The 27978-nt window shown below is 40.4% G+C and overlaps 1 protein-coding gene across 3 annotated transcripts; it reads left to right on the forward strand.

The window, feature by feature from the left end:
• On the forward strand, positions 1 to 27955 carry pip4p2 (phosphatidylinositol-4,5-bisphosphate 4-phosphatase 2). Of its 3 annotated transcripts, none has more exons than XM_080441767.1 (8): positions 1 to 325; positions 12154 to 12302; positions 15194 to 15300; positions 16208 to 16331; positions 17415 to 17489; positions 18697 to 18749; positions 22388 to 22478; positions 24697 to 27955. In XM_080441767.1, exons 1-8 carry the CDS (start codon positions 202 to 204, stop codon positions 24838 to 24840), a joined length of 867 nt encoding a protein of 288 aa, XP_080297893.1. In that variant the 5' UTR covers positions 1 to 201; the 3' UTR covers positions 24841 to 27955. The 3 variants fall into 3 exon arrangements, with proteins under 3 accessions (XP_080297893.1, XP_080297894.1, XP_080297895.1); XM_080441768.1 differs by having other exon boundaries at positions 12178 to 12302; XM_080441769.1 differs by lacking the exon at positions 17415 to 17489.
• Positions 27956 to 27978: the final 23 nt, after the last annotated feature.

A 27978-nucleotide genomic window follows, 5' to 3' on the forward strand; every position in this document is an offset into this window, starting at 1 on the left:
CGCATCGCAGCGCAGGCAGCCCCACGCAGCCGCCCAGCCAGTCGCCCCTCTTTTCTCCGCTCTCTCCAGAACAAAACACCGGGCCGAGGAGCGGAGCGCCCCTGTCCTCCAGTCCGTCCGTCCGGCCACCCCCCCTCGCCGCTGTCGTTTCGTCCGGGCGTTTTCTTTGGACTCCGTCCGTTCCCCCACCCCCTTTAAATCATGGCCTCCGACGGCATGGACGAGCGGTCCCCGCTGTTGTCGGCCCCCAACTCGGGGAACGTCACCCCGACCACCGCGGCCCCGCCGCCGCCGTCCTACCTGCAGGACCCCAGCAGCCCCCGAGGTAAACACCGCTAGACTGGACCACCCTCCCTGGATGCAATGCAATGCAATGCAATGCATGCTGAATCACGGAGCTATGCTTTAACATGTCAATGGGAAACTGGCTTGGATCAATGGCGAGAACTAGAGCAGTGGGTTAGCCACTATTTCAGAAATAGTGAAAATATCCGATCTGCATTTCTGAATGTATTAATTTCCCTCCCCTGTAATGGCATTCCCATGGTATTTATTTTATATCTTATTTTATAAGTATTATTTATTTATATTTTATATTATTTGATAGATCTAAGTGGTTAAAGGTGAAAGGCCTCATATACAGTAAAACATCCTATAACAGTTCTGCTGCATGTGTGTGTTTTTGCAGCAGAAATGCTTGCATCACAGTATATTATGCAGTAGCTTTGGGGGTCCTCCTCAACCCAGAATATGATGTTGTTGTTGCCAGTGAGATGTCGCAAATAAGTGATGGATGTGATGGGGAGGAGGCTGGAAAATAAATGCCCATTGCATTCTGTTACTGTAGTCACAGTTGTGTCCAGCTGCTACAAACCTATCTACAGAGCAGATGTATCCTGCAGGTGTACGAATGGCTTAAATAATCATATTTGTATCATTGTTTTGCAATGCCATTATTCAATGATTGGATGATTATCATTATTTTGCCATTTCCCATATCAAGGGGGGTGGGGCCGATTCCAGATAGCTGGATTGCAAACAAATAGCCCAAAGTCGACATAGGTCTATTTTTTAAAGGACAATGTTCTGCCTGCATGTGCTAGTGTGCTTTCAAATATCTTATATTCCATGCTTGTAATACATGAAAAGTATTATGACCGTGTTTAGAATATAACAGTCATAGTAAACATCTCAAATGTAGGCTACTGTACCAATGCTTTATAGATCATGAATGACCTCAGCACATACAGCACATCTTCCAGCTCTCCCACCCAGTCAGCGGGACTGGGATGTATGTCTTTGTCACGAGCCGAACGAGGCCTTTTCCACTGAGTTGCTCTCATCAGATTCTCTGGCTGCGTAGCAGAACAATAAATGCTGGCCGAGGCTGTAAGCTCCCCGAGGGATAAATACATCATGTGCATAACCCTGTATGCTATGCTGGCAACATCAGAGAGCAAGCCAAGAAAAGAAGGAGGGGGTAATAAGTCATTTTAACTTAGTGGGAATTTGAGATAGATAAGCTTGGTGGGTGCAGTATGGCCTGAACTTCCATAACCACTAAACCCTATACTGTTGTCGTCGAGCAGAAACCTCACATCTCCATATCCTAACTCTTTGTGTTTTTTGTAAATTAACGCCCTACCTGATCATACTACAGCGTCACACAAAAGCATCAAAAGTAGCAGATCCTTTGAGCTTGTAGATCTGCTACTTTTGATGCTTTTGAATTTGATTCCTGAAAAGTAACAGTTTTGGACATATGAGGTTTCCACCCGACAGAGACCATATACTTCGTTGACCGGGGTACCCCAGGAGTTGTTACCAGGTGGTCCCCTCCTTTGTTCCCCTCTACACCAAATATTTTAGCTGAAAATCTACAAGCTCACAATGTGTCGCATTGTGCCATGTCGTGAACTTGTAGATCTGCTGCTATGTTCGCCCAGAATAAGGACACAAGGGTTTATGTGCTTAACATGTCCTTACACATTCATTGACGTTAGACTCTCATGGAGAAGTAATTTTGCAGGTCTATATAGTTTAATGCTTTTCGTGTCACAGATTCCCCCCAACCCTGCTATCAGTTAAAACAGGGCTTCACAAAAACTGCCAGTTTTCTCCTATACTCAGGACTCAGGAAACGTAAGCCCCCCATCAGGGGCAGCTGTGGCGTATATGAAGTCTACTTTAGCAAATGAATGGATTCATTGATCATATAATACTCTTTAGGTGCATTCCAGGACAAACGGCTAACTGGCAACGAAAAGAACATTCTCGACAATTCATATTTCACCCCCTGAGTACTGTAATACTCAAGACTTAAAACACTGACTGTATGAACTTGTTATGTGACCACTTCTAACTGGTTGTGGCACTGCATAAAAACGCAAATGAATGCTGATATTTCTTGACCTAGTTTCCCTTTCCCCCTCAAAACCCGATGACTAATTCTCTGTGTCTTGGGTCTGTTGGAATCCAGTCAGTCCTCTATCAAACAATGAGTAAACAGGATTATTGGGAATCAAAGAGGGCAAAACTGCAGAGCTGTTGTCTCTATGAAGTCATGGAAAAAACAGTTGTGGTGTGATAATTATTTTTACCGTGCAGAATGTGATGTCATCACAAATATCCACTCCATTTGCCAAGTGGTTGATGTGGATAAAACACTTTGTGAGTGGAGAAATATATCTTAATAGATTAGACTAGATATCATTCCTGTAAGTACTTTCAGGCTACTGGAATTGATATTTAAGTACTGAGGATGTCCGTGCTTTTTAATTTCAAGGACCCCAATTAGATAATATGCATTAGGTCACGGACCCCCATTTTAGGATAATATGTAGGATTCTAATCTCTGAGACCCCAATCCAAAATGTTTGTTTTAGTCTGATATGGTCTGTCATTTGGTCCAGTATAATTTCTTTACTGTCTGTTTACTCTTAAGTACTGAGGTAACAGTGAAACTCTGATCGAAAGCGACATTCTTGTACATTCTGTAGTTGTATTTACTTGTACGTGTAATAATGGTGAAGATCATCTATCAGTCATTTACCTTGGGGACCCCCTGGGACCTCCTCAAGGTCCCCTGAGTGTCCCCAGGTCCCACGTTGAGAGCCACTTGTCTACGTAGTGTCAAGATTCATTCTTAACTATTTCAGAAGTGATGGATTTGATGCTAAGGCAATGATAAGGACTTAGAGGGCCTTTCTGTCTTGAAGGGAGCCATTGACGACACAATGACTGTCACCAGTAGCAGTAACCATTACTCAAGAATCAGTGCAGTGACAGATTAACTGTCAAGAACAAAATAGACTGTGTGCAGTTCATCCCTGAAGTGAGCAGGGCTGTCTTCATCCATTGAACTTATCCATGGTGGTATAGGGCCGCATAATTCGATAATCCAAAATCGTGATTTGTCTTTTAATTATTTTACGTTCCACAATTATGTGAAACCTGGCAATTAATTCAAACATCTTATTTGGTCAGCTGTTGCACCTTGGCCGCGTCTCGTCATCATCGATCATTACACAAGTGTTGCTAACCAGAACAATGTACAACACATGTAGAAAATGCAGGGAGAGGAATGGAAATGAAATGAAAAAGCCTTTATTGTAATGGTAAATGCATGACAAAAAAGTAAATAAATTCCTACTCAAAGCATTCATCAGGGAGACTAAACATTAGTGAGGATTGGAACAAATAAGACATAATTGGCATCAAAAGTTCAATAACCATACTTGATTGAGCAGGTGACTAGATAATGATTGACATGCATTAACCTTTACAATAAAGTTTTCTATTAATATTTTATTTTTTCCACAAGAGGGCCTTGGTTGCTTTTCATTTTTGTTCATTGTGCAACCCATCTCCACATATCCAAGAAAACTATACACATCTTTTTATACCAATAATCATCATTGCCAATTGTAGTTATTCACAATCATGATTACAATATTAAGCAAACATAGCAAGGATTATTACTTTTGCCATAATTGTGCAGCCCTGACAGCGGGCAGAGATCAGTGACTGTCAGCATCCTTTATCATAACAATATTTGATAGATTCAGTATCATCGTCATTAATAGCCAGCATTCACCAGCTCAGTGACACAGACAAGGAAAGGCCAGTCTTTTATTGAACCAATTTATAGCTTAAATCAGTAGATTAAGGTTATTCTAGGCTAGGCATGTCCATGACTAGGTTTCCCTAACAAGTACCTACAGCCATCCCACAGTTCACATAAAGGTGGTGTAAGAGATATGTTTTTGTTCAAATACGTGTTAGATAGCTCTATATTCCCATAGTGATTATTGCTATAGAGTGTTTGTTCAGTAACAGTAACAACCCCTGTCTCTTCAGCTCAATAGTAATACATTTTCCGGTCGAGAAAGAAAATTCATAGCCTACGGGATACAGGATAAACAAATAGATTGGAAGTAATGAAACAAACAAAATGTATATTCTGTTTGACAGGGAGACCCCTGTTACTGAACAAACACACTATACAGCAATCGGAATATAGAGCTTACACCACCTTTTAAGCCATATTTTATACTTTGCCATATGTTGCACGTGTTGTGAGCTTGTAGATCTGCTATTTTTGCCATTGCTGAACATGTTTGCCTATTATGACATAGCAAAAACAGGGACCAAGTTGGCAGTGAAAGACTAATGGTGTAAAATGAGGAAACTAGCTATCTAGCTAGTGGAGACATTCTGCAGCCTGCTAGCTAATCTTATCTGGCACAGAGTTGAATCAGTGCGGTACTCTGCCAGCCACCAGGCTGTGATAATGGTTGTTGTGGTTGTGTTGATGGTAGTAAAACTCCTTCTCATCTTACCCTCCCCGGCGCAGAGGGCTTCCAGTGAAACCATATAGCTCCTATATACTATTTCACCCATGCATTAGGACGCTAGCAAGCCTCAGAGGAGGTGGTCAGAAAACAAGAAGAGAAAGTAGGCTGCTGTGCTGAAAGGGGCTGTTGGTAGACTCAAGACTGTGCCGGATTTGTATTCATGTTCTTGAGCGTTATGTTATAGAGGTATATCATGTTTAAACTTAAATAGAATGCAGTAGAATAGAAAACCTCCCACCCAACAAAAAAAAGGTATTTGATGTAAAATAGATTGAACACATACACTATAATACACACACACTATAATGTAGTATGACAAAACTCAAAACAAATAATTCCACATTGAGTGCAATCTCAATAATTCCTCATCGTACCACATCGTACCATAACAGAAGCTGGCTGAGTTGACCTGCAGCTCAATAAAAGAGCACAGAGAAAGAGGGCCCTTTAGACATGGCAAGATTGTATTTCTGATGTGCTAGCACAGGTCACCCACCCATCTGTCCCTGTGTCTGATTGTCACCCAACCTCAGTGACAAGGCCACTTACTGTTGACTGTGAAGAAGTCCTTCAAGGGAAAGAAAAGATACTTAATCCATTCAATCCAGGAACACATCTCTGTCATTTTTAGATTTCTTTGGCTTTTCAAAAATAGCAGATATATGAGCTATTTTTTAAAAATCATGAAAATTTGTACAAATATTTAAATTTCTTATTCTTTTTAAGCGGACATTTGTAACTTAATTATTTGCTTCTGGAGGTCTCTGGAACCAAATATTTGACAAATGACAAAAAATGTATTCCAAGATTTGCGATTTTTTTCAAAAATAGCTGATCTACAAGCCATAGCGTGGCACTCGGTGCCGCGCTATGAGCTTGTACATCTGCTATTTTTGAATAGCCAAAGAAATCTAAAATGGCAAAGATACTTTCCCTTTTCTAAATGGGTTAAAAGGTGAAATCATGTTATTCCTACAGTTTTCGTGTACAGTGTATTTGCTTATATGCCAGAGAAAAAGAAAAGAAAAAGCTATGAGAAAGTGAGAGGATGATTTTGTGGACGCATTGTTTGTTTTTAAATATTGAACTTGTGTTGTTGGTTTTGCCCCAGGAAGTCGAGGGAGAAAACCGATACACCAGTCTGTCTCATTGTTGTAAATCTTCTAGACTTATAGATAGTCGTTTCAGTTTTCAAATATCGACCATGTCTGTTGGTCGAGACTATACAGGAACAACAGATATGAATACGTAAATGGAGTGGTGTTCTCATTTTTAATCACTTTCCACCTTGGTGTCCCTGTTTTGGCCATGTCATAAATTATAGGCAAATACCTAACTAACTTTTTCACAAATTCACAAAAATAGCCAGTTTACAAGCTCACAATGCGTCACAATGTATGTTTGTGAGCTTGTAGATCAGCTATTTTCGCACAACACCATCGTACGATGAAGTAGTATAAAATAGAGCTGAAGTGGTTAAGATGGCTAAGTCTGGGTGTTGGCTCTGCTGGCAGCCTGGCACAAACTCAGACATACATCAGGAAGTCCAGTTTCAGGTTTCTTTGAGCAGACACACGCTGGTCAGTGATGTTGACAGCATTTGACTCGTTTGTGGGGAAGAGAAAGTTGGCTTCTCTGCTGGAAATGTTTGACGATAACACATCAACCCTTGAGACATATCCATACCTTTAGATTTTGTGTGAGACTTGAGACTTTATTATTGCAATATATGTGTATTATAACTATACAAAAGGTTATTATTATTATTATTTTATAGCAGTACTGTCTTTGCCTGTGCTCATTTCGCAATAGGGAGGCAAATTCTATAGCCGTCTATACCCTTTCGTTGAGAACTTGGTATTTTTTCCGCTATGAATACAGGTGTGCCTTGAGATTTTGACAAGCCCATTGTTGTGGCTTGGGCACAACAATGTGAAAACCACAGGTGTGTGTGTGTGTGTGTGTGTGTGTGTGTGTGTGTGTGTGTGTGTGTGTGTGTGTGTGTGTGTGTGTGTGTGTGTGTGTGTGTGTGTGTGTGTGTGTGTGTGTGTGTGTGTGTGTGTGTGTGTGTGTGTGTGTGTGTGTGTGTGTGTGTGTGTGTGTGTGTGTGTGTGTGTGTGTGTGTGTGTGTGAGAGAGAGGGGGAGAGCACTCCATTGCATCAAGTGATGATTTCAGCCCCACCCCACAAAATCACAACTCATGGTGAAAAAAATACATTTTGAAAATGTTGGCCTATAATGACACTTCCCAAAATAGGGGCAGCAGAGTGAAAGTGGTTGTATACACTTTCATCTCCCTTTTATTTTCTTCAGCCGTAGGATACAATGACAAGGCAAAGGGAAGTGGTGAATGAAGTGAAAACCTGAGTGAGGTGACGTAGTAAAGGACTGATCAAGTTAAAAGAGAACAGAGTCCATAGAGAACATGTATGGAAATAGTAGTAGTAGTAGTAAAGTATAGTGACTGGTGCAAAACGTATGGATTAAGCTGATTAGAACACAGAAACCCAGAGGAATGTACTGTAATAACACAAGGATAAAATGGGATTAAAGGTACATAGTACACTGTAGCCACTGGTACCGTTTCATACGTTTACTGTTTTTCCAAATGAGGTAACGTTTTTAAAGGTCAGGGCTTTTTTGAAAGTCAGTTTGGGCCTAAAACCAAATTGTCCAGATGCTCATTAGAGACAGCCCATTATTTCATTATCTGTGCCTCCAAGCTACTTATACACCAGACACAAATTATAGATTTGTTCTACTTTTTTCTTTAGTTTTATACACTATATGCCACAAGAGGTAGTATGTACAGTATATGATGGCGATGCAATGGTATCAAAGCACATTCAGAGAATACCAGCTATCTGTACTCCTACCAAAGGAATTAATTAATAATCATAGTAAAATCATGTTTTTGACCAATTAGATCCCTTGTCTCAAACCACCCTTTAATTATTGACGGTTATCCTGAAGGCAGAGCGGCCACTTCGGAATCGGAAGGTTCCCGGTTCAATCCCTGGCTCCCCCTGGGTTAGTGTCGAAGTGTCCTTGAGCAAGACACTGAACCCCTACCTGCTCCGGGTGAGCAGGTTGGTGCCTTGCACGGTTTCTTCTGCTGTCGGTATGTGAATGAGCAATGAGTGTGTCTCATAGCATGAGACCGGTGTTCATTGGGAACCTGATGTTAAAGCCAGGGGAGCCACAATTCACCAAACTAATCGATTCAATAGATTTTTGATTATACTAAATTATTGATTATCGATAATTAAATAAAATAATATATTGATAATCAGTGAAAAGTTTCTAAAAATATTAAATAAAACTGTGAAATTAGCATATTGACAAGTATAAACAATATGTGCTTTTTGATTATTTGATTAATTGAAAAAAATGATCAATAGAATATTTGCAAAGAAAATAATCAATATTTGCAGCCACACTTAAAGCTACACTCTATAACCTCTGCACGTTCGAATGAAAGCAAAGATGGTGGAGCATCTAGTGTTTATAGTGATATCCAGCTCTCCCACAGAAGTGAAAACGGCATTCACAGACCAGGTGACATGAACGTGAATATATTATTTACCGAAGTGATGAAATTAGACACCAGAATAGAACAGCATTATGTAAATATTGTGATGTGACTGTAGGCTGACAGTAACGTATACAATGCTAGAGGGTGTGACCATACAGCCTGCTCAACATCAGTAGCAGAATAATGCAGAGTGATTGTGGAAAAAGGAAATAATACTGTACAAGAGTGGTTCTCAAACATGTTCTAGCTTCAGTAGCCCCTTTCCCTGATTTTTGAATCCAAATACTTTAGCCGGCTACTACATGTTGCTTGGAAAACTGCAAAGGAAACCCATCGCCAGGATATGATGCTATGAATGAATGCTAATGCAGTGAAAGATTTGCAGGAAATAGCTGATCTACAAGCTCTCAACGTGTCGCTAGTACTGTACGTGGTTGTGGCGTGTTGTGAGCTTGTAGATCTGGGATGAAAGTGGTTGCAGCTCTTATGGGGCAAATGCCCCCCAGAACACCCATCCTTTAAAATTGACTTGAAATCTATGCCAAGTGTAATAGCAGCATGTTTATGAGGGATGTTATTACTTGTAAGGAACCTGTATAGAGGATCAAGACGATTAATACTTGTAAAAATGTTTGTTTACAAAAACATATCCAAGTACAAGTTACATTGCCAAAGAAAGCTAATCAGGCCAAATAAAAAAGGAGAAAAAAGACTGCAGTGTAGCCTATTATATTCCGCCGCCATCGCTATGCAGTGTTCAGATAGTTCAGTATTATATTTGTTGTTCATTGGCCGGAAAGTAGCTCTTCAGTTCCCCTATAATGGGTCTGTCTTTTTCTTTCTTAGTTCCAACCTCTAACCAATTTAAACTTCAAATCCTACTTTTGTTTTCTCTTAAATGAAAATAAAGGCAAGGCAATTAGAGGTGTACATTTGAGCAGCTTCGGCACCCTCTGGTGGACAGATTTGCAAATACTATACAGACTATAGACCGATTATTTGTTTACTAACATTGAGACTGGACGCACAGGTGATTGTTTCACGCAATCAATTCCCAACCTGTTGTTTTGGGGTGCGCTGGTTTCAGCACACCCCAACCCCCTCTTGTGTGTTGGCTAGTGAGGCGCGTCCTAGCGAGACCTGATAGAATGGGTTTCAATGCGCGCATACTGGTTGCACGCATACTGGTTCTTATCAGTGTGACGTCGTTTGTTAAGGGGTCTATACTATATAGCTATTTTCGATGCACGTTGTACAAAACAAGTATTAACTTGCTTCACGGTTCAGCTAATGTAGGTTAATTGCTTCCTTCTCAGTTCATTTTATTTACTTAATTGACTTTGGCAGTTTAATTCTAACATACAATTCAGCACATACATACTCCCATTAACTCCAGGCAATGAATCTTACTGGACTCAATCACAGTCACGTCTGTTCTGTAAAAAGGACCCATTGTTCCTTAATGCACACGTACAGAAGGATAAACAGTATAGCTACACTACATATACATGGAAAAGAGTCACATGTTCAGCATTCAGAGATATAGACAGAAAGTCATGGGTTTGTGGATGTTATGTAGCCAGGAGGCTAGCTTCCAGCATTGCCATGTCCACTTATTATAAGAGACTTCGTTTTTTTTTCTCCTGTAAAGTCGCTTTGTAAATATTGGCAGTTGTGGGTTGCATTTCTTTGGCCTTGTTTCTAAAGTGTAGTTCCTTACCGGTATTTGGGCTTGCTTACAATTTTTTCAATTATTATTTAACCACTTAAACCCCAGCATCCGTATTGTAAGAAAGCTTTCGCTGAAAACAGCAGGTCGACAAGCTCACAACGCGACGCGTTGTGTCGCATTGTGAGCTTATTATCGATCGGCTATTTTCAGCGAAAGCTTTCCCCACAATAACAGAAAAGACACTAGTATTGAGCCCTGAGGGACTCCAGTTACTCCAGGTTTAAGTGAATAAACCAGTGGTACTCAAATATTTTCATATCATTTGTCTGCTGACCTCCATCTGAAATGTTTCAGAGCCCCGTACCAGATGTACAGTATGTTAGAATGTTTCAAAAATCTTCCCAAATATTCCACATTTTATTTCAAGATCTTTTAAAAATAGCCTATCTACAAGCTCACATCGCATTGCGATGCGACGCGTTGTGAATGTGAGCTTGTAAATCATTTATTCATAGCCTTATTCAAATAGCCGATGAATACAGTATTATAGGTTCAAAGTGCTCATGCGGCCTATAGTCGCTTCTTTTTTACTTGTTTTCATAGACCTGGTTGCTTATTTCTCTCGCAAAATCTGGCAGCACTGCTAGCTTCAGATCAGTAACCCAGAGCACGTATTAGACATTATATCCAGTGAGATGATTCAAGACAATTTTTATATTGTCTTTGTTCTTCTCACAGGTTGTCATAATTACCAATAAGAGAGTGAATGAATGTTAGATGTGATTATGTGTAGAATCTAGGGCTGTCCCACACAGAGCATGTGAGCGGAGCGGGGGGAAATGCCGCTCGTCGCTCCAGGGGGCTGTTGTCAGTTGTCACGCTCGCCCCCCGCTCCGCTCCCTGTCGCTCCGTCGCTCACATTGATTTGCGCACCTCTCACTCCGCGCTCCGCACAGACCGGGCCGCTCACGCAAAAAAAAGAGAAAAGAAAAAAAAATTGACATTTGAATGAAAACTTGATCAAGGACGTGCGCTGTGCACTTCTGGATGTCTGTCTGAGTCTGTTGGCGGCCCCCGCCGGAGCGGCTTGGAGTGGCAGGCGGTCCTCGCTCCGAGTAGCACTCCATTCTTTTTATAAACCCGCTTCCCGCTACGTTAAAAAATCGTCTCGCTCCGCTCCCATGCTCTGGTCCCACACATACCTTTTGTCAAGCTTCCGATAATCTGCACATTTTCTGAGCGAGTATTCAAATAGGAGTTCTCTTTACGAGACTTGAAATCTGAAAGACTGTCTGAAATCTGTCAGAGGCAAGCACTTTATGGTAAATAACTGTCTCAAGAGCCAATCACAATGGCTATGTCTGTAAAAGCCAACTTGTGAAAGTTATTTTGTTGACATGCATGTATAATGTCTTTGTTCGTAGTTTTGTATGTAATGTGAAGTATTTCTAAAATATGTCCATATTAGAGACCAGCCAGATGTAAACTTGTCACTATATTGCCTTGCCTCAACAGCAAATGCAAATAGCAATCTTAATAAATGCTTAATCTATAACCTGCTTCACAAGAACAATGTTGATGTAAGATTATTATTATTTTTTTTTAACACACATTATCAACAACAATGCACTGGCGTCTGTGATGAAGAGCAAGCATGAAGCTTGTATCATTGATCTATGCATGTACAAAAAAAGTGTTTTCTCTCTTTCACCAGTTACACCAACACTTTTTAAAGCTGTTTTGTTCATAGAAGTGAAGCATTTCCAAAATCTTTAGCACAACACTAGCCAAAACAGCCACAAGCAGCCTGCCGGTGCAAAGCATAAATTACCCAACGACTCTGCATGCCGATGGAGTATGCAGATATTTTGACTTTCAAGTGACAGAAATGTTTGCCACTGCTGTAAGAATTGCGCTAATGGCCGAAAAATATATTTTTGGTATCAGCATAAACGAGCAGAATGAATTAAAGCTTTGGTCAGTGAACCAGGTGTGAACACTGAGATAGATGGCATGTTGTCTGCATGTGTTTTAACAGCTCGCTGTGTGCTGTGTTCCCCCCCCTCTCCCCCTTCCTGTACCCTAAAAGCGGAACTACCTCCCCCTTACACAGCCATCGCCAGTCCTGACGCGGGCGGCGTGCCCGTCATCAACTGCCGCGTGTGCCAGTCGCTCATCACCCTGGACGGCAAGTTGCACCAACACGTGGTCAAGTGTACCGTCTGCAACGAGGCTACGGTAAGTGAGATTGGTGCTCACAGATTCTATGTAAGTTGTAACATTACAAATCATGACATAGCAGAGAGGGGAGGGGGGGGGGGATTTAAATGAAACTAAAACTTCCTTTCACAGTATTGAATTAGGAACACGATTGGATCCGTTGATCTGGCTCCGGATCTTCAGTTAGTAAAATCAACAGGAAGTTGACATTGTCATTTTCTTTTTTAAATGCTGTGTTGAGTTTTGTAACACACATTATTGTCAGAATCTGCTTTGTTCACGTTTGTCTATTTGCTGACTTTGAGAGCTGTTTCACTGTGCAATGTAAGTCAATGAGGAGACTATTTTGGAATTTCAATTTCTAATCAACGGAGTAACTATTAAACATATCTCACCAATATTTTGAGTTATGGCAAGGTAACTACACAACCCATACATTTACCAAAGTCTCATTTTGCTTTAAGTCCCACCTCAATATCCTGTTGCATGAGGAAATACATCAAACCTAAGGAGTATGTATATTGATAGTCAGATATGTCACGTTCTAGAAACTGGGTAATCGTCTCAAGTCATATTTGTTTCTTTTTTTACTGAATGGGTTCCCAGATTGGGCACTGGGGGAAGCAAAGAAGTCTGATGGAATGCATTTAAGTCGGTGAGAGTCGGACAAGCTTATCAATAAACAATAACTTTGAATTATTGTGATCTTAGTATTGGCTCAGGAAGATAAAAGAACACACGTTGTTTTCTGATCTCTGCATTTCTGACTGTATATGGGCTGTGTCAGCGCAAGACAGTCAATTAGCGACAGCCTGTCAACACCTGCTGAGTATAGCGAGACACTGACTGACATTTAGCAGCAACAAAGTAGATTGGAGACTACAATATGATAATGATATTGCTCTGAATTCGCGGTACCACATGCAATGAATTGAACGGTAGTCCTGTAAATAGGGATTATCATTAATTTGACATTAGTGACACCTCCCGATGTGGGTTTAGCTTGCTTCCCATGACAGCTTCCGTCGGTTCTACGGAGCTCACTGATAACTGACGGTCATGGACAGCTGTCTGTATACGTCTGATCTGGAACAGCTGTACATTAAGCCTGAGCAGTGGACAGGTTCATATTTAAGGTCATGCATCAGTATATCCACTAGGTCAGCTATATATATATATATATCGTTGCTGTCGGGCAGAAACCTCCTATCTCCATATTTTAGCTTTTTGTGTTTTTCTGTAAATTAACGCCCTACTTGATCATACTACAACGTCACACAAAAGTAGCAGGTCTTACAAGCTCAAAATGTGGCACGAAGCTACGTGTTTTGAGTTTGTAGATCTGCTACGTTTGCTCCTTTTTGTATTTTTGTATTTTGTATTTTTTATCCTGAAAAGTAACAGTTTTGGAGATATGAGGTTTGCACTTGACTCAACAATGATGTGTGTGTGTGTGTGTGTGTGTGTGTGTGTGTGTGTGTGTGTGTGTGTGTGTGTGTGTGTGTGTGTGTGTGTGTGTGTGTGTGTGTGTGTGTGTGTGTGTGTGTGTGTGTGTGTGTGTGTGTACGGGGACAGTGATCAGAGCAGAGGGACTGAACTGAACTCAGGTGACAAGTGCTTCTAAGACCACATGGCAGATAGGTGTCCTCAAGGATGTCAGAGTTAATTTATGGCTGGTTGAGCTTGTGATTTGAGAGAGCTGTCACCGCAGGGAACGGAATTCCACCAGGCTCCTCCGACCGTGATCTGTGTCTAGCACGGATCATAGTCAATTAGAATTGTAATAGCATTTTAATCTGTCAATTATGCTTTTATAAAAAAAAATACTGTGATTTGGTGTGTTTAAAAACTTCAGTCTTGCTTTTGCGTATTCTGATTTATTATGATTATCATGTTGTTGGTCAATGGTCATCCTCAAATGGAAAGCACTTTTGGTCAGCTTATGTTGTGATGTGCAACATACATAAAGATGACTTGACACTTGCTGCATTGTTGGTGTTAAAGGTAGGGTAAGTGATATTTTTTGGTTAAAACAAAAAGTATTTTGTTAAAAGGTTAAAATACTATATTCTGATAGTAATCATTGCTATAGAGTGTTTTTTCAGTAACAGATGTCTCCCTGTCTCTCCAGCTCTTTAATAAACAGAAAATACATATTTCGGTACGTGTCAAAATCTCAGCCAATCAGGAGAAAGTACAAATTTTTAAGCTTAATTTGTATAGTGTTCCAGTTCCAATTTTGCATGCTCATTTCTTAGTGTCATCACTTCCAATTTCACTTGTTTAATCTGTATCCTGATTGAGTTCTCTGTCCTGGTTGGATAAAATTGGAAATGAAACTGAAACTGAAACGAAAATGCATTTTCTGTTTAATAAAGAGGTGGAGAGACAAGGAGACTCCTAATACTGAACGAACACTCTATAGCAATGAGTACTATCAGAATATAGAGCTATTTAACAATTATTTTAACCAACGCAAATCACTTACCCTACCTTTAAGCCACACGCCACCATCATGTTCTTCTGTGCATCAAGTGACTGAGTGCAAATGAACCCCAGACAACCCTTCTCAACCCCATAAAACCAGTTCCTAAGCAGTCACAGTTGGGTGTGTTTGACAGAACCAGTACTGACATAAACCTGACTGACAACCACGTCTGAACCTAACAAGCATTACTTTAACTGCATAGATGTGATGATGACAGAGCCTTGTTTACCTGTCCGTCTTCATCAAATTGAAGATACTGGACCACCGTCCATACTCGTGTATGATTAGACCGATTGCTCATGTCGTCCGATATCTACCCACACAAGTGGGCAGTTTGATGATCTGATTTGTGATCATTATTTTATGATGAGCTTTCTCTGCATCGCATTGTCAATACAAGTTATGATCTTGTGTGTTGCAGCCCATCAAGAACCCCCCGACAGGGAAGAAGTATGTGAGGTGTCCCTGCAACTGCCTGCTGATCTGTAAAGACACATCTAGGAGGATAGGATGTCCTCGACCCAACTGGTACTTACATCATCATCATCATCATCATCACAAAAAGACAATGTCTTTTTGTCTGAATGTTGAATCATAAACAAATATTGGAACCACCTGAGAAAAAAAATCACCCGAATATAAATGTAACCACACTAATTCTGGCGTCAAAATATATATACAGTATGTTTTATTCCAAAAATAACTAAAATGTTGTGTACCAATGTGTGAGCATGTAGATTTTTTTGCTAATTCATCGTACGATGAGGTATATAGGACTTACATTTAAAAAAAACGTGAACTCCCTCTCACTCTCTACATATGGTACATAGTATAGTACATTATTTGATGTATGATTGATGTATTCCATTATGCTTGTATTATTTCAGTATTTTGTTTAACAGAAATACAGGGATATGTATGTACAATTGCTCCTTGTATTGTGTAATATTAATGCTATTTTACTACAGTATACTACTATACAGTATTCTATCAAATGATACTGATACTGTTGCACAACATGCCTATGCCTGTTGCAATTATTTGAGACAATTATTTTGCATAATCGTTTCCATGTTAAAAAATGTTCAACATTGAAAACAAAATGCTGAAAATGTTTTTCCAAAAATCGCAGAAATAGCAGATCTGCAGCTTGTAGATCAGCTATTTCCTCTAATAAATGTCAGTAATTTGTCATATACTATGCCCTGTGCCAATTTTGATTACGAAGCCTAAAAGGCAAACACAAATAGCATTCTTATTCACATGGAACAATGTTCAATGTAAAAAAAAACACAATAAAACCGTTAATTGCAATTATTTGTATGACAATTAATCGTCAACCTTAATCTTGTAAACGTGACAACCCTAAACTTGCCTCGCTGCTTCCGCGTGCCGTCAAAGTGACGTCATCAGAATGTCTTTGCCCCGCCCACAGCAGACGCATCATCAACCTGAGCCCGGTGATGGTGATCCCGGAGGAGCAGCCCGCCCAGCCGGCGCTGCCCGTCCAGCCAGAGGGCATGAGGGTCGTCTGTGGACACTGTGGAAACACCTTCCTAGTACGTTAATCCCGCCTTCCCCTGTCTAGTCTGTCTGTGTCTGACCAATCATGGACTTGACACTGTATTGTTTATTGTTTATTGTACAGATCCCCATTAGCTGTCGCACACTACAATAATACATTCATCACAATATAAAACATTTCACTATCAAGGGAAAAAAAGAGAAACCAACAGGAATGCAGCAGATTTTAAAATTGCACAGTCAATTCGGTATGTAAGTTATGAATGGTATAGTATACCTGTATAATGTTTAAGTAATTAAGTTTCCTTATAATCAAGCTTTTCCTTTGATGTTACGCATATCGCCTGGAAGACGATTCCAGTGTGCAATTGACCTCTAAAATACAGCCCTCTTCATTGAATTGGACTTAGGCAGAGGTAAAGTTATCGATCCACCTCTCACCTGTAGAATGGAGTAGTGTTTATTGTGGGTATATACATACTTTTCATCATGCAATGTAAACAACATTGTCTCTTGTCACATGTCTGTAGGAGCTTTATTGCAGAGTCATAGTGGATAGTAGTAGTTCTGGTTAACAGAGCTAGTCATGTTTGCACAGGGCTGTTGTGTGTTGATAGAAAGATGATAAAGGTTTGGGTGGGTGAGTGATGGATGGATGGAGAAAGACAGACAGACAGATGAATGTTAGTTGGTAACACTGACTGCGATTGAAAGGAAATAAAAAGAAAATAAAGCAACACTAGGTATTGGGCTGGGTCCAAGATCGATTAATGTAATAAATTGAGGGATTGGGATCATGATGGACTAGGTCTGACAACTGGTTATAAAAGGAGAAACTGGCTCCCTGGTGGGACTGGGTGTGTGAGAGAGAATAGAGGCACGTGGTCCCTGTTCGGACTAGCGTCAACAAAATCTTTAAATAGGGGCACGGTTCCCAAATTGTTAGAAATAATCCATCCATTCTGACTCTGCATGTCTTTACTCTTGAGAGTCTGAAGTACAATGTGGGACCGGTACCATCCTCTGAGCTGTGCTTCTAGAACCCTTGTCTTTGGAACCGTGGGGTTGGGAACCACGTCTCTTAACACTGTGCTCGTTGTTGCTTGTGGCGTCCATAGGGCGGCGAGGACGCCCGCTCATCCCAGCCCCTCACTGAGCTGCCCACTGATGGCTCTCCCCCAGTCCAGCAACAGGTTGAGAAAGCTGGACTTTCTGCTCGCTTGGGGGCTCCCATGGGTGGACATATTAACTATAGCCTAACCCAGATCCAAGCTAAATCTCTGTCTTTATTTACACTGGTGCAAAAGTGGCTTTATTTTGTTTCAAGTTTTAGCCAATGGGATATGTTTAGTTAACCACTTTGAACCTGGTGTCCCCTGTCTTGGACATGTAATTATAGGCAAAAAAAATGCAAAAGATAATAACTGATCTACAAGCCAACAAAGTATTGCCATGTGACGCCTTGTGAGCTTGTAGATGATCCATTCTCACTATTCGTCATACAGTCCTTTACATAAGGCTTAAAGGGTCATGAAACCCTAGGCTGAATTTGTAGTTTGTTTTCCATTTGAGATTAAAAACTACAGCAGATAAAAAAAAACAGGCAGGCTAGTAACCAACACGGCTGCAACTAATCAAATGAATGAGTGTGTTAGATTTAGGTGTGCCAGTGTTCAAGCTGACAGTAGACATTACAATACACCATCTGACACACCGAAATCTAAACACCCATTATTAATTTGGGTGGCATATTTTTACACTGCTGTACTTTATAACCTGAACCAGAAAACAAACTACAGCCTGCGGTTTCATCGCCCTTTTAAGTGGTTAAATAATAGTTAAAATAAATCGTTAGTTCTAGCAGTGCTCCAACTTCTCTTGTCTGGGACAGGTTGTCACTGCTAGGTTGACGGCCAGATTGCGCCAGCTTGTGCTGCAGAAATCCCTCTTTTCAGAGAGAACCATCTTTAGAGCCAGGTGTATGAAAAGCCACATTTTCACCTGTGTGAAAAAGGACCTGTTTGATTAAGTTCACCCATGGTAGAAGAAAAAATTAATTAAATACTTTCATTAACCCTACTTTGTTAACATCATAGCACTTCATAGAATAAACATTGACACCGCCAGCTAACATCTTTTTTTTTAATAGTTTTAGGTGCTGAATAAACTGTTCCAATTCCTAACTTCTTTCCTTGATACAGGAGATGTCAATGTTTTCCCGGTAAACCTCCAAGTTACCACGACTAGTTAGTTCAAATCAATGCCAATAAGGCTATTGTTGATTCTCCTCACTCCTACGGTAGAGTAGTGTGTGCGTGTGTGTGTGTGTGTGTGTACACACAGGGACAGTCTGCATGAAAAGCAAATGAACATGACTTTTTTTTGTGTGTTCTCTTGCAGTGGATGGAGTTACGGTTTAACACGCTAGCCAAGTGTCCACACTGCAAAAAAATGTGAGTCCACCCCAACTTCCACTGAACATACACACACCACATGAATCAACTAAGATTGCTATTTTCACCACACAATTTTACTTTATCCTGAACCAGACCTCTGTTTCCCTGTCGACAACCAGCCCAGACAAGTGATTCAGAAAGGTGATTTATACTTAGTCAATCTGGGAACCATTCGGTAAAAAAATAAGCAGAAATTTGAGTATCTGTCTTGAGAGATTAATACTCAGTTGCCTGCCACTGGCATGCACCAAAAGTAGCAGATCTACATACTTACAAAGCGCCGCAATACTACACTTTGTGAGCTTGTAAATCTGCTATTTTCGGTCTTCGCCGAGGCGCGCAACCAAGTATAATTCAGGCATAACATCTGGATGCGCCCAATACAAATTCCTATGCACATGTGCTTATATTCATGCTGCCGGCTGTTTTTAGAAATTGTGTGTAGGAATTTGTACTGGGCGCGTCTCCGTAGATGCCGTGTCATGCCAGATTACAGATGCTACACTGAATTCTATGACTTCTTGCCTTATTCTGATTGATATTTTCTTATCCAGTTGATGGAATGAACTGGATAGTGGATACTGGAACTGGATTGATGGAATTTATCTATCAAGATTCAAATTTGTTATTGTTACATCTTATACTCAAGTACAGTTTAGTCTTATATTATAAGACTAAAAAAATTATCTACCGAAGAATCTAGGCTTAGGAAATCACTCTTGAGCAGTTTTCTGGTTCATTGGATCAATACAATGGAGTCAAAAGTACAGTAGTAGGAATGTGGACATGTGATATGTGTAGGAGGTGTTACCCAGAGGCTAATCTCAACATGTGACTGGCATTAGTGCTCCTGGAAGCGGAATTGGACCAAGCACTCACAATACTCAACACAGGGGTGGTGATGGGGAAAGGTGTGTGCGTCTGTATGTCAGAGCACTGCGAGATACTAGGGGATACATCATGCTACAAGCTACAGCTTGCACTTATTTTATTGATTACTTCTATCTCCCATCCACCTCTCTCTCTGTCTTTGTCTCCTTTTCTGTCTTTATCTAGAGTACTGTATGTATCTGGCTGTCTTATCTCTTAAGACAAACAGCAAATTAGATATGGAGATAAAGTAGAGGAGGGATGGGGCTCAAAATGAAGGGCAACACCTTTTTCTTAAAGATGTGTGTAAAGGGAGTTTTTAACAATGTTCCATTTCTATTTAGAAAAACAGGGTACTTGAAGATTATGCTCTGTAAGAAAGTTGGGGCATTAGATACAATATTGGGAGGAAAAAATGCTTTAGCGAGAGAGACATAATGATTGAATAATCACTTACTCCAAGTATATTGAGCTATTAATGGACTATTACATTTTGGCTCCGAAGTCATTAATATGTTTGTAGAATTAACTTTGTGGGCATTAGAAGAACGGGGAGGGGGGGCATACAGTAAGACTTTCTCAGAGGAAAAGTCTCTCAAATGTATCCAAGCAGATTACAGTAGTTTGAACTCTGGACACATTACACATCATTATAAATTACATGTAAGTTTACTTTACTCAGGGTTATATTAAAAGAGCTGTAAGTGGTTTTCTTTTTTTAATAAGTGTTATATAGCTCTATATTTAGATAGTAATCACTGCTATCTAGTGTTTGTTCAGTAACAGGGGTATCCCTGTCTCTCCAGCTCTTTAGTAAACAGAAGATACATTTTCTGGTCCGTTTACCAATGTTTACACAGGATAAACAAGTGAAATTGAAAGTGATTAAACAACACATTATAGAGCTTTAACTTAATATCCTTTTTGTTTTAACCAAAGAAATATCACTTTACGGCACCTTTTGTCGTCCAGGGTCATGGGTTTAATCGCAACACAGTGTAATGCATTCATGAATATTCATTGTATTGTAAGTTTCTTTGGGTAAAAATAAATATTCATATTGGCTTATACCTTTTTGTGCTGATGAGCTGAAAAATGTGTGTGCCATAGATGAGTTAACCCCTGTTAATCCTGAAAGATATGCAAATACGTTTTTGAAGAATTAAAAGAATTACGCCTATAATGATGCCCAAATTATGTATGCCAGATTGAAAGTGGTTCATTGTGTCTGTGGGGCTTATGAATATTTAGCCAATGAAAAGTATTAACAAGAGCTCGTGACTACATAATAACTACATCGCATCCATTGGAACACCGGCTCCTGAAAAGTAAGGGATTTGGACATGCGAGGTTTCCACCCCGACAGTGACAACGTGAGAGATACAGTCAGATGGAGGCTTGGGTCTGACACAGCTACAAAATGTCCACTCGAGAGAGAACCGGAAAACAGGAAACGAAACGCGTAGGACGGGAGGGAACAGAGAGAAACTTAGTAAAGATTAGTCAGAACCCTTAAGCCATCTGAAGAAAAAAAACAACGCTTCCTGAAGAATGCTTTAGTACAGTCACATGTAAAGCATGTGAGAGAGTGGAGTGAGCCCACCCTCCTCCTTCCCCCGCAGAAAAATACTGATCTCAAGTCAGTTGGGGCGCATTTCAAGCTAACTGTTTCTGACGGCCTCTGTGGAGTAAAATAAAATAATGAAATTCAGGACTACAGGAGCAGGCCATGTAACCCAAACGTTGGTGCTTTTCATCTGTGATTATTTAAAAAAAGGCACCGCGGGAGGCCGATACCTCGTGGCAATGGAAGCCACATCATTAGCATAGTGTACACTTAATGTTAACACATTGATTGCCAAGATATTAAACATAGTTTTCTATCCCCGTGCCGGCGTATAATTACCTCAATCCGATGATATTTGAAACGCCGTGGAACCGACATTGTGTAAAAAAAACACACGGAAAAAGTTTCCTGTGAGTAGACGGAAGGATCTGTGTATCCATGGGAACGACAAGTTTCCAACCGCAATCCGCCATTTTGGAGCTTTGGTCCGCTGAAAACGGGTGGTTTTCAATGGAAAAAAAAGAAACTGAGTTACAGCCGTTTTTCTGAAAATCCCATCATTGGGGCGGATGGAAGTGACGTTTTTTGGAATGATGTCATATCCACATTTTTCTTCTCTGAGAGACGATCGATCATTCCAAAGCTGTGTTAGGTCGCCCCTTGTGGAATTTTCCCCAAAAAATGTAAAAACAAGTTAACTCGATCTAGGCAATCAAGCGATGGATTCTAAAAACGAGTTAACTCGATCTAGGCAATCAATGTGTTAAATGGGTGTACTAATTATAGATAATGTGTTTTATGTGACTAGAATGCTGCATTTTCAAGCTGTTCTTTTTAATGCCTGTCGTTTCACCCGTCTGTCTGTTTGCATGTATGTACAGTATATATCGTTGCTGTCGGGCAGAAACCTCTTATCTCAACTTGTAGTGTTTTTTCGTAAATGAATGTCCTACTTGATCATACTACAGCGTCATACAAAAGTATAAAAAGTAGCAGATGTACAGGCTTGAAACGTGGCGATCTGCTACTATTGCAAATTTTTTTTTTTAATCCTGAAAAGTAACAGTTTTGGACATTTGGTTTCCACCCGACAGATGATATGTTTATCTCATTTGGTCACTTCTCACAGACTGACCTGCTTATGTTTGTTTGTTTGTTTGTTTTCCTCCTCTTCTCGCTGTCCGTCACCCATCCAAAGATCGTCTGTTGGCAGTGCGCTACCCAGGAGGCGCTGTTGTGCTTACATCACCGTAGGAATGATCTGCATCTTTATCGGTGTGGGCTTAACGGTAAGTGCTGTGTTCCTCTGTAGAGACGTTAGTCTCTCTGTGTGTGTACTGTAATATATTACTCTCAAATACTCTTCAAAATGTGTCCACCAGAGGGGGCTGACAACACGGCTGAACTCTGTAGTCTACACACCTCTTTGTATGTCTTCCATGCGTTCTTAGATGCCGGTTGTCGGTTGGGTAAAGTGTGACGGGGAGAGACGTGTCATGAGAATGTTGAATGCCTCTCTTGTTCCTTAAGTTCCTTAAGCACTCTCATATTCAGCAACAGTATTTTACAAATCTCGTTTTGTGGGTTAGGGTTTTTTTGGGGGGGGTTTTGAGTGCTGCACATACAATAGATGATCTTACACCCACTGGGAGCCACGTGGGGTCTCACATCATGTGACTGGACCAGGATTCTATCAGATTACTGACTTACTGCAATGTTGCAGCAACTTTACTTATTCAGACTAAAAACTCAATTCAAAACTTGTTAATCGTTGCTGTCGGGTAGAAACCTCTTATCTCCATATTCTAACTTGTGTTCTTTCGTAAATGAACGCCCTATTTGATTTCATACCACAGTGTCACACAAAAGTATTAAAAGTAGCAGATGTACAGGCTTGAAACGTGGCACAAAGCGACGCGTTTTGAGCTTGTAGATCTGCTACTTTTGCTATTTTTTAATTTGAATCCTGAAATGTAACAGTTTTGGACATTGGACGTTTCCACCCGACGAAATATGTTTTATTGTTATTTTACCCGTTGAATTAGAAATAACATCTGGGCTTATACCATGACTATGCAACCTCAAGGTTCTACTAAAATTCAACGTCTTTTTTAAATTCAAAGCATTTCAAGGTCTCTTGCTCATAAAGTGGGTTCCCAGTCACTGCTTGCTGTGTATGTAATCACATCAAGGCTCAAGGTGATCTTTATTGTTGTCTTGTGTGAAGGTAACATACGACAGCGTAGTACCATTGTGCAAAAACCTATTTCAAGACCAACAACATGTTGGAGCAACATGTCAGGGGAGCTGCGTTTACCTGGGGTGAACTAAGCATGTTCTGTAGAATATATAGATGGTGAAGGATATTAATATGTTACAATGACATAGTCAACCAAATGACTAGAACACACAGAAATTCATGCTTACTCACCAAAACACAATAACTTTTATTTACTCTGATGCACCCATGTTGAATGCTCAACCACTCAACAGTAGCCACACACAATATCAATGTAGCGTTGGCACAGTAAGCTCCCAAATGAAACACTGTAGCTCTAGTTGAAAATGTTATTTCGTCTTACAGAAATTGTTGCTCTCTTGTCAATTTTAATATGATTTTGATATTAGTTGCCAAGAAGGCAATATTGTCATGAATCTCCAGTGTCAGAGAGCTTATTGAGAGGCAGTTCTTTTACTTTGTTTTCAGACTGCAGGAAAATCTATGTCTTTATCAAATCTGATCTTTAGGACTGACTGTCCACACTGTTATCAAATCTGATCTTTAGGACTGACTGTCCACACTGTTATCAAATCTGATCTTTAGGACTGACTGTCCACAATGTTATTTGCAAGTGATCAGAATGTATTTGTCTATTCAGACGTTGTCAACCTATCTGCATTGCTTTTTTAGATCTACACCAAATCTCTTTGCCGAACATATTGCTATTTTTGGCGAATGTTCCGCCCAGAATAGGGATCCTGGGTGGTTAACTTATACAGATTTTGACCCATAACAAAAGTGGTACTCTTACTGTATGTACGCGTACACACGATGTTGCAATAGGGAAACCTTGAACCTTGAACGTTTCAAACAACTTAGGGGGTTGTGGTTAAATGCATTTGTTTTTCTGTTCAGACTTGACCAAACGTGTGAAATGTGATTTCAGTCTGGATAGGCCAAAAATTGGATTTGGGCTGCCAATCTGAACGTAGCCTTATTGAGTAGCCAGGCTACTTGTTTAAGTATGTGTTTGTGTGTTTGTGTGTGTGTGTGTAACATCGACTTCATTTCCATATTGCCCGTTTTCTCTCTGACACAGTTTTCCTCTTTGGCACTGTTTCTAAAGATACTCAATGCCTTTTGCTCTTGCACATCGTACCTGTCTTAAGTCGTTTATCTGAAATATAATATATTGTTTTTACTTCATTACATCCAGTATTGTTTTTGTTGTTGTTGTTCTTTTAATTATTCCCTCTTGACTCGTGCTTGCCTTTCTCTGTTGACAGGTGGGCACCCGGGACTTCGCCAGTCGCTACAACGCCACCTACGTGTCCTGGGCGTTCGCCTACCTGCTGGGACTCATCTGTCTGATACGGGCCTGCTACTGGGGCGCCATCAAAGTCAGCTACCCTGAAAACAGCTTCGCCTAGGACGGACGGACGAACGGCCGCCACTCTGACCCAGTCTGGCATTAACACCCCACTTAGTTTCTTTTTTTTGTTATTCAAGTTTTTGTTGTCATTTGGGTGTTCGAGCGGAGTGGATCGTAAAAGGCCTGGACTGGAACGATGTACTTCGAAGTCTGGGTTCTCTGTTTGGCATGGCTCCAGAGTTCTGATTCGCTGAGCAAACCGAAAGTGTCGGTAAACAGTCTCCACTGGGTCCAGAAGGAATTAAATCCAATAGCCCTGTTTCTGGCACAAATTGTCTTAACCTCTTAAACCCCAGCATACATATTGTGGGGAAAGCTTAAGCTGAAAATAGGCGATCGACAAGCTTTCCCCACAATAACAGAAAACAGAAAATACACTAGTATAGAGCCCTGAGGAACTCCACTCAACCATATGGGGTTTAAGTGGTTAAACCACTTGAACACTAGCATCCCTATTCTGGGGGGGTGAACGTTTGGTGAAAATAGCGGATTTACAACCTCACAACGCGTTGCAACCCGACGCATTTTGAGCTTGTAGATCGGCTATTTCCAGTAACGGAATTTTGTAGAGAGAAAACAGGAGGGGGCTTAGTATAGAGCCCTGGCGGACTCCGAGCTTTAGGGTTTTAGTGGTTGAATTAAATTAAATTCTGAATCGATAACAAGTGCATATTAATTGGTTTGCTAAATGATTAAATGTGATTTTCTTTCTCTCAAAGGAAAATTAATGCCATAAAATCATAACATTTATTTAAGGTTGATGTTTATGCCAAGTGGATGCATTTGGATCATTTGGGACTACTTAAGTTGTTTTTTCCCAGCAGCCTGGTGGACATACTGATGATGGTACCCGTTTGTTACCGACCAGAGCAAAACCAGACAAACTCCTACGAACAATGTACCCATTGCACTGCAATTTATGCAATTGTATGTGTTTTTTGCTGCTAGTTTGAAGCCAGTTACAGACAGCTGCGTATTCATACTGTATTGTAACCATTTACCTTGCCTGTGTGTACACTGACAACATAGTATTAACTCTATGATGTTTTAAGTCTTGAAATGATCGACTTAAAAAATGATAATAATTTAAAAAAAGAGAGAGCGATAGAGAAGAAATTGCCATGAAAGCAAAATGAGTCTTTGGTTGAGGTTTGAGTTGTGTAGTTACTTTACCAGGATGATATCTAATAGTTGAAACGCACAGTGAAAGAGGCCTTTGTCTTTTGGCTCAAATGAATGCAAAGCAGTCTGCCGACACTATTAACCCAACACCTGTTTTAGTTGTTAGGTTTTTTTTTTAATGTCAACTTCCTGTTGATTTTAATATTTGATTTTAATATTTAACAATCCAGATTATTCAGTTTGGATCTTCTTCCTAATTCAAATGGCAAAATAAACAAGATGTCAACATTTTTATACATAAGAATATATACAAATTCAGTGTTGGATTTAGCAGAATCTGCTTTGTTTGCGTTTGCTTTTATGTGCTAAAAGAGTGAATTTGAGAGCTGCTACGCTATGTAATGCAAGTCAAAGAGGAGACTATTTTGGATTATCAATTTCAAATCAACGGAGCAACTATTGAACATGCAGTATCTCACCAGTAATTGGCGTTGCATCATGGCAAGTTATACACAAACCTCTACCAAGTGTGATTTTTTTTTTTTTTTAATAAATCTGTGAGTGCCAATGTCACAGCCCAGTATTAACGCTTAATTTATACTCTCATCGCAGGGAGGTGTTGCTTGCCGAAAATAACAGATTGTTGTGTTATTCTCCTTTTCGCCAAGCGACACCATCGTACTACGAAGTATACATTAGGCTCCAGTCAAAGAGAGCGTCCATTCAGGAGGAGCTCTTGTCAAAGCTGTTGGACTTAGTTTTTTTGTGCCATGCTGCTTTTTTGTTTTTAATCAAGCAATAACCTTTGTGTTTGTCAGACCTTCTAACCATCTCTGCTTTCTTCCTTCTGTGCCCTAGAGCAGTGGTTCTCAAAGTGGGGCCCTTGGCCCTTAGGGGGACCACCAGGGTCCAAGTGGAAGAGAGAGGAAAATTGGGAAAAAAGGAAAATCTCTATTTTCTTTATTTTTTAAAATTCAACAGTTCATGAAATTGTTGGCGTCCCTATTTTGGCCATGTCTTTAATGCCAATTGCTCAAATCTTTGAAAATAGCCAACCTACAAGCTCACAACGCATCACATTGCAAGGCGCCGTGAGCATATACCGTAGATTGGCTATTTTATGTTTGTTTGTTTAGTTAAGTTTTAAGGTATTTTGCAATAGGGGGCCCCAGCCAGAGGCTATGGCTATTTGGGGGTCCCTGGCATGGCAGAGTTTGGGAACCCCTGCCTTGGAGCAGTGATTTTCAATCCTTTTAACTTCAAGGACCCCCAGTTTGATATGCATTCGACCACAGACTGGTACCCCAATCTACTCCTCAGTGTTAATTTCACTCTTGAGAGTTTACATTTGCACTCTCCATTTTTACACTCCATTTAGTTCCTAACTATCAAACATTTACCTGGGGACCCCCTGGAATCCCCCCCAAGGATCCCTGGGGGTCCCTATACCCCCACGTTGGGAACAAGTGCCCTAGAATATCTTTGTGTTCCTCATTGCCTTTAAGTTGCCTTCCTGCAGGTAGTACAGTACCAGCCATCGCAAAACATGGATCTTCACACATGTTTGCATGTCAGCCAAATCTTCCTTAACCCAGGTGTCCCCCCCCCCTTTCTGTTACAGTAACAATGGTCAAAGCTTAAATAGTTCTCATTCCCACCTGTGCTTTAGAATGTATCTCCCTCGCTTGCCGCCCTTTTTTGGAACTTCCTGTGAACTCTGTGCTAGCTAGAGTAGCAACGCTACAGGCTAACTCTGCATCCCTCTCTTGACCAATGGGCACAGTTCGAACCTCTAACATTTTGTTCTGAATGTGATGATGATGATGATGATGATGATGATGATGAAACAGAAAATAATGATATTAATAAAATAAAAACTCTTTGTACAGTTAAATCATTACGTGGAAAACGGTAGTGGCAGTTGGAAGGAAAAAGATGGCTCTTAGGTCTTTTTAAAAATGATAATTTATCAATAAAATGGACGAAACCTCTCCTGGTATAGCGTCGTTCTTGG

The sequence above is a fragment of the Gymnoscopelus braueri genome (genome assembly GCF_963280865.1).
Source record: "Gymnoscopelus braueri genome assembly, chromosome: 11".
Lineage (NCBI taxonomy): Eukaryota > Metazoa > Chordata > Actinopteri > Myctophiformes > Myctophidae > Gymnoscopelus > Gymnoscopelus braueri.

Coding starts and splice junctions, on each gene's coding strand:
- pip4p2 (XM_080441767.1), top strand. CDS start 202: ATGGCCTCCGACGGCATGGACGAGCGGTCCCCGCTGTTGTCGGCCCCC. Junction 17,490..18,696: donor CTCCCCCAGTCCAGCAACAG/GTTGAGAAAGCT, acceptor GTTCTCTTGCAG/TGGATGGAGTTACGGTTTAA. Junction 18,750..22,387: donor TGTCCACACTGCAAAAAAAT/GTGAGTCCACCC, acceptor ACCCATCCAAAG/ATCGTCTGTTGGCAGTGCGC.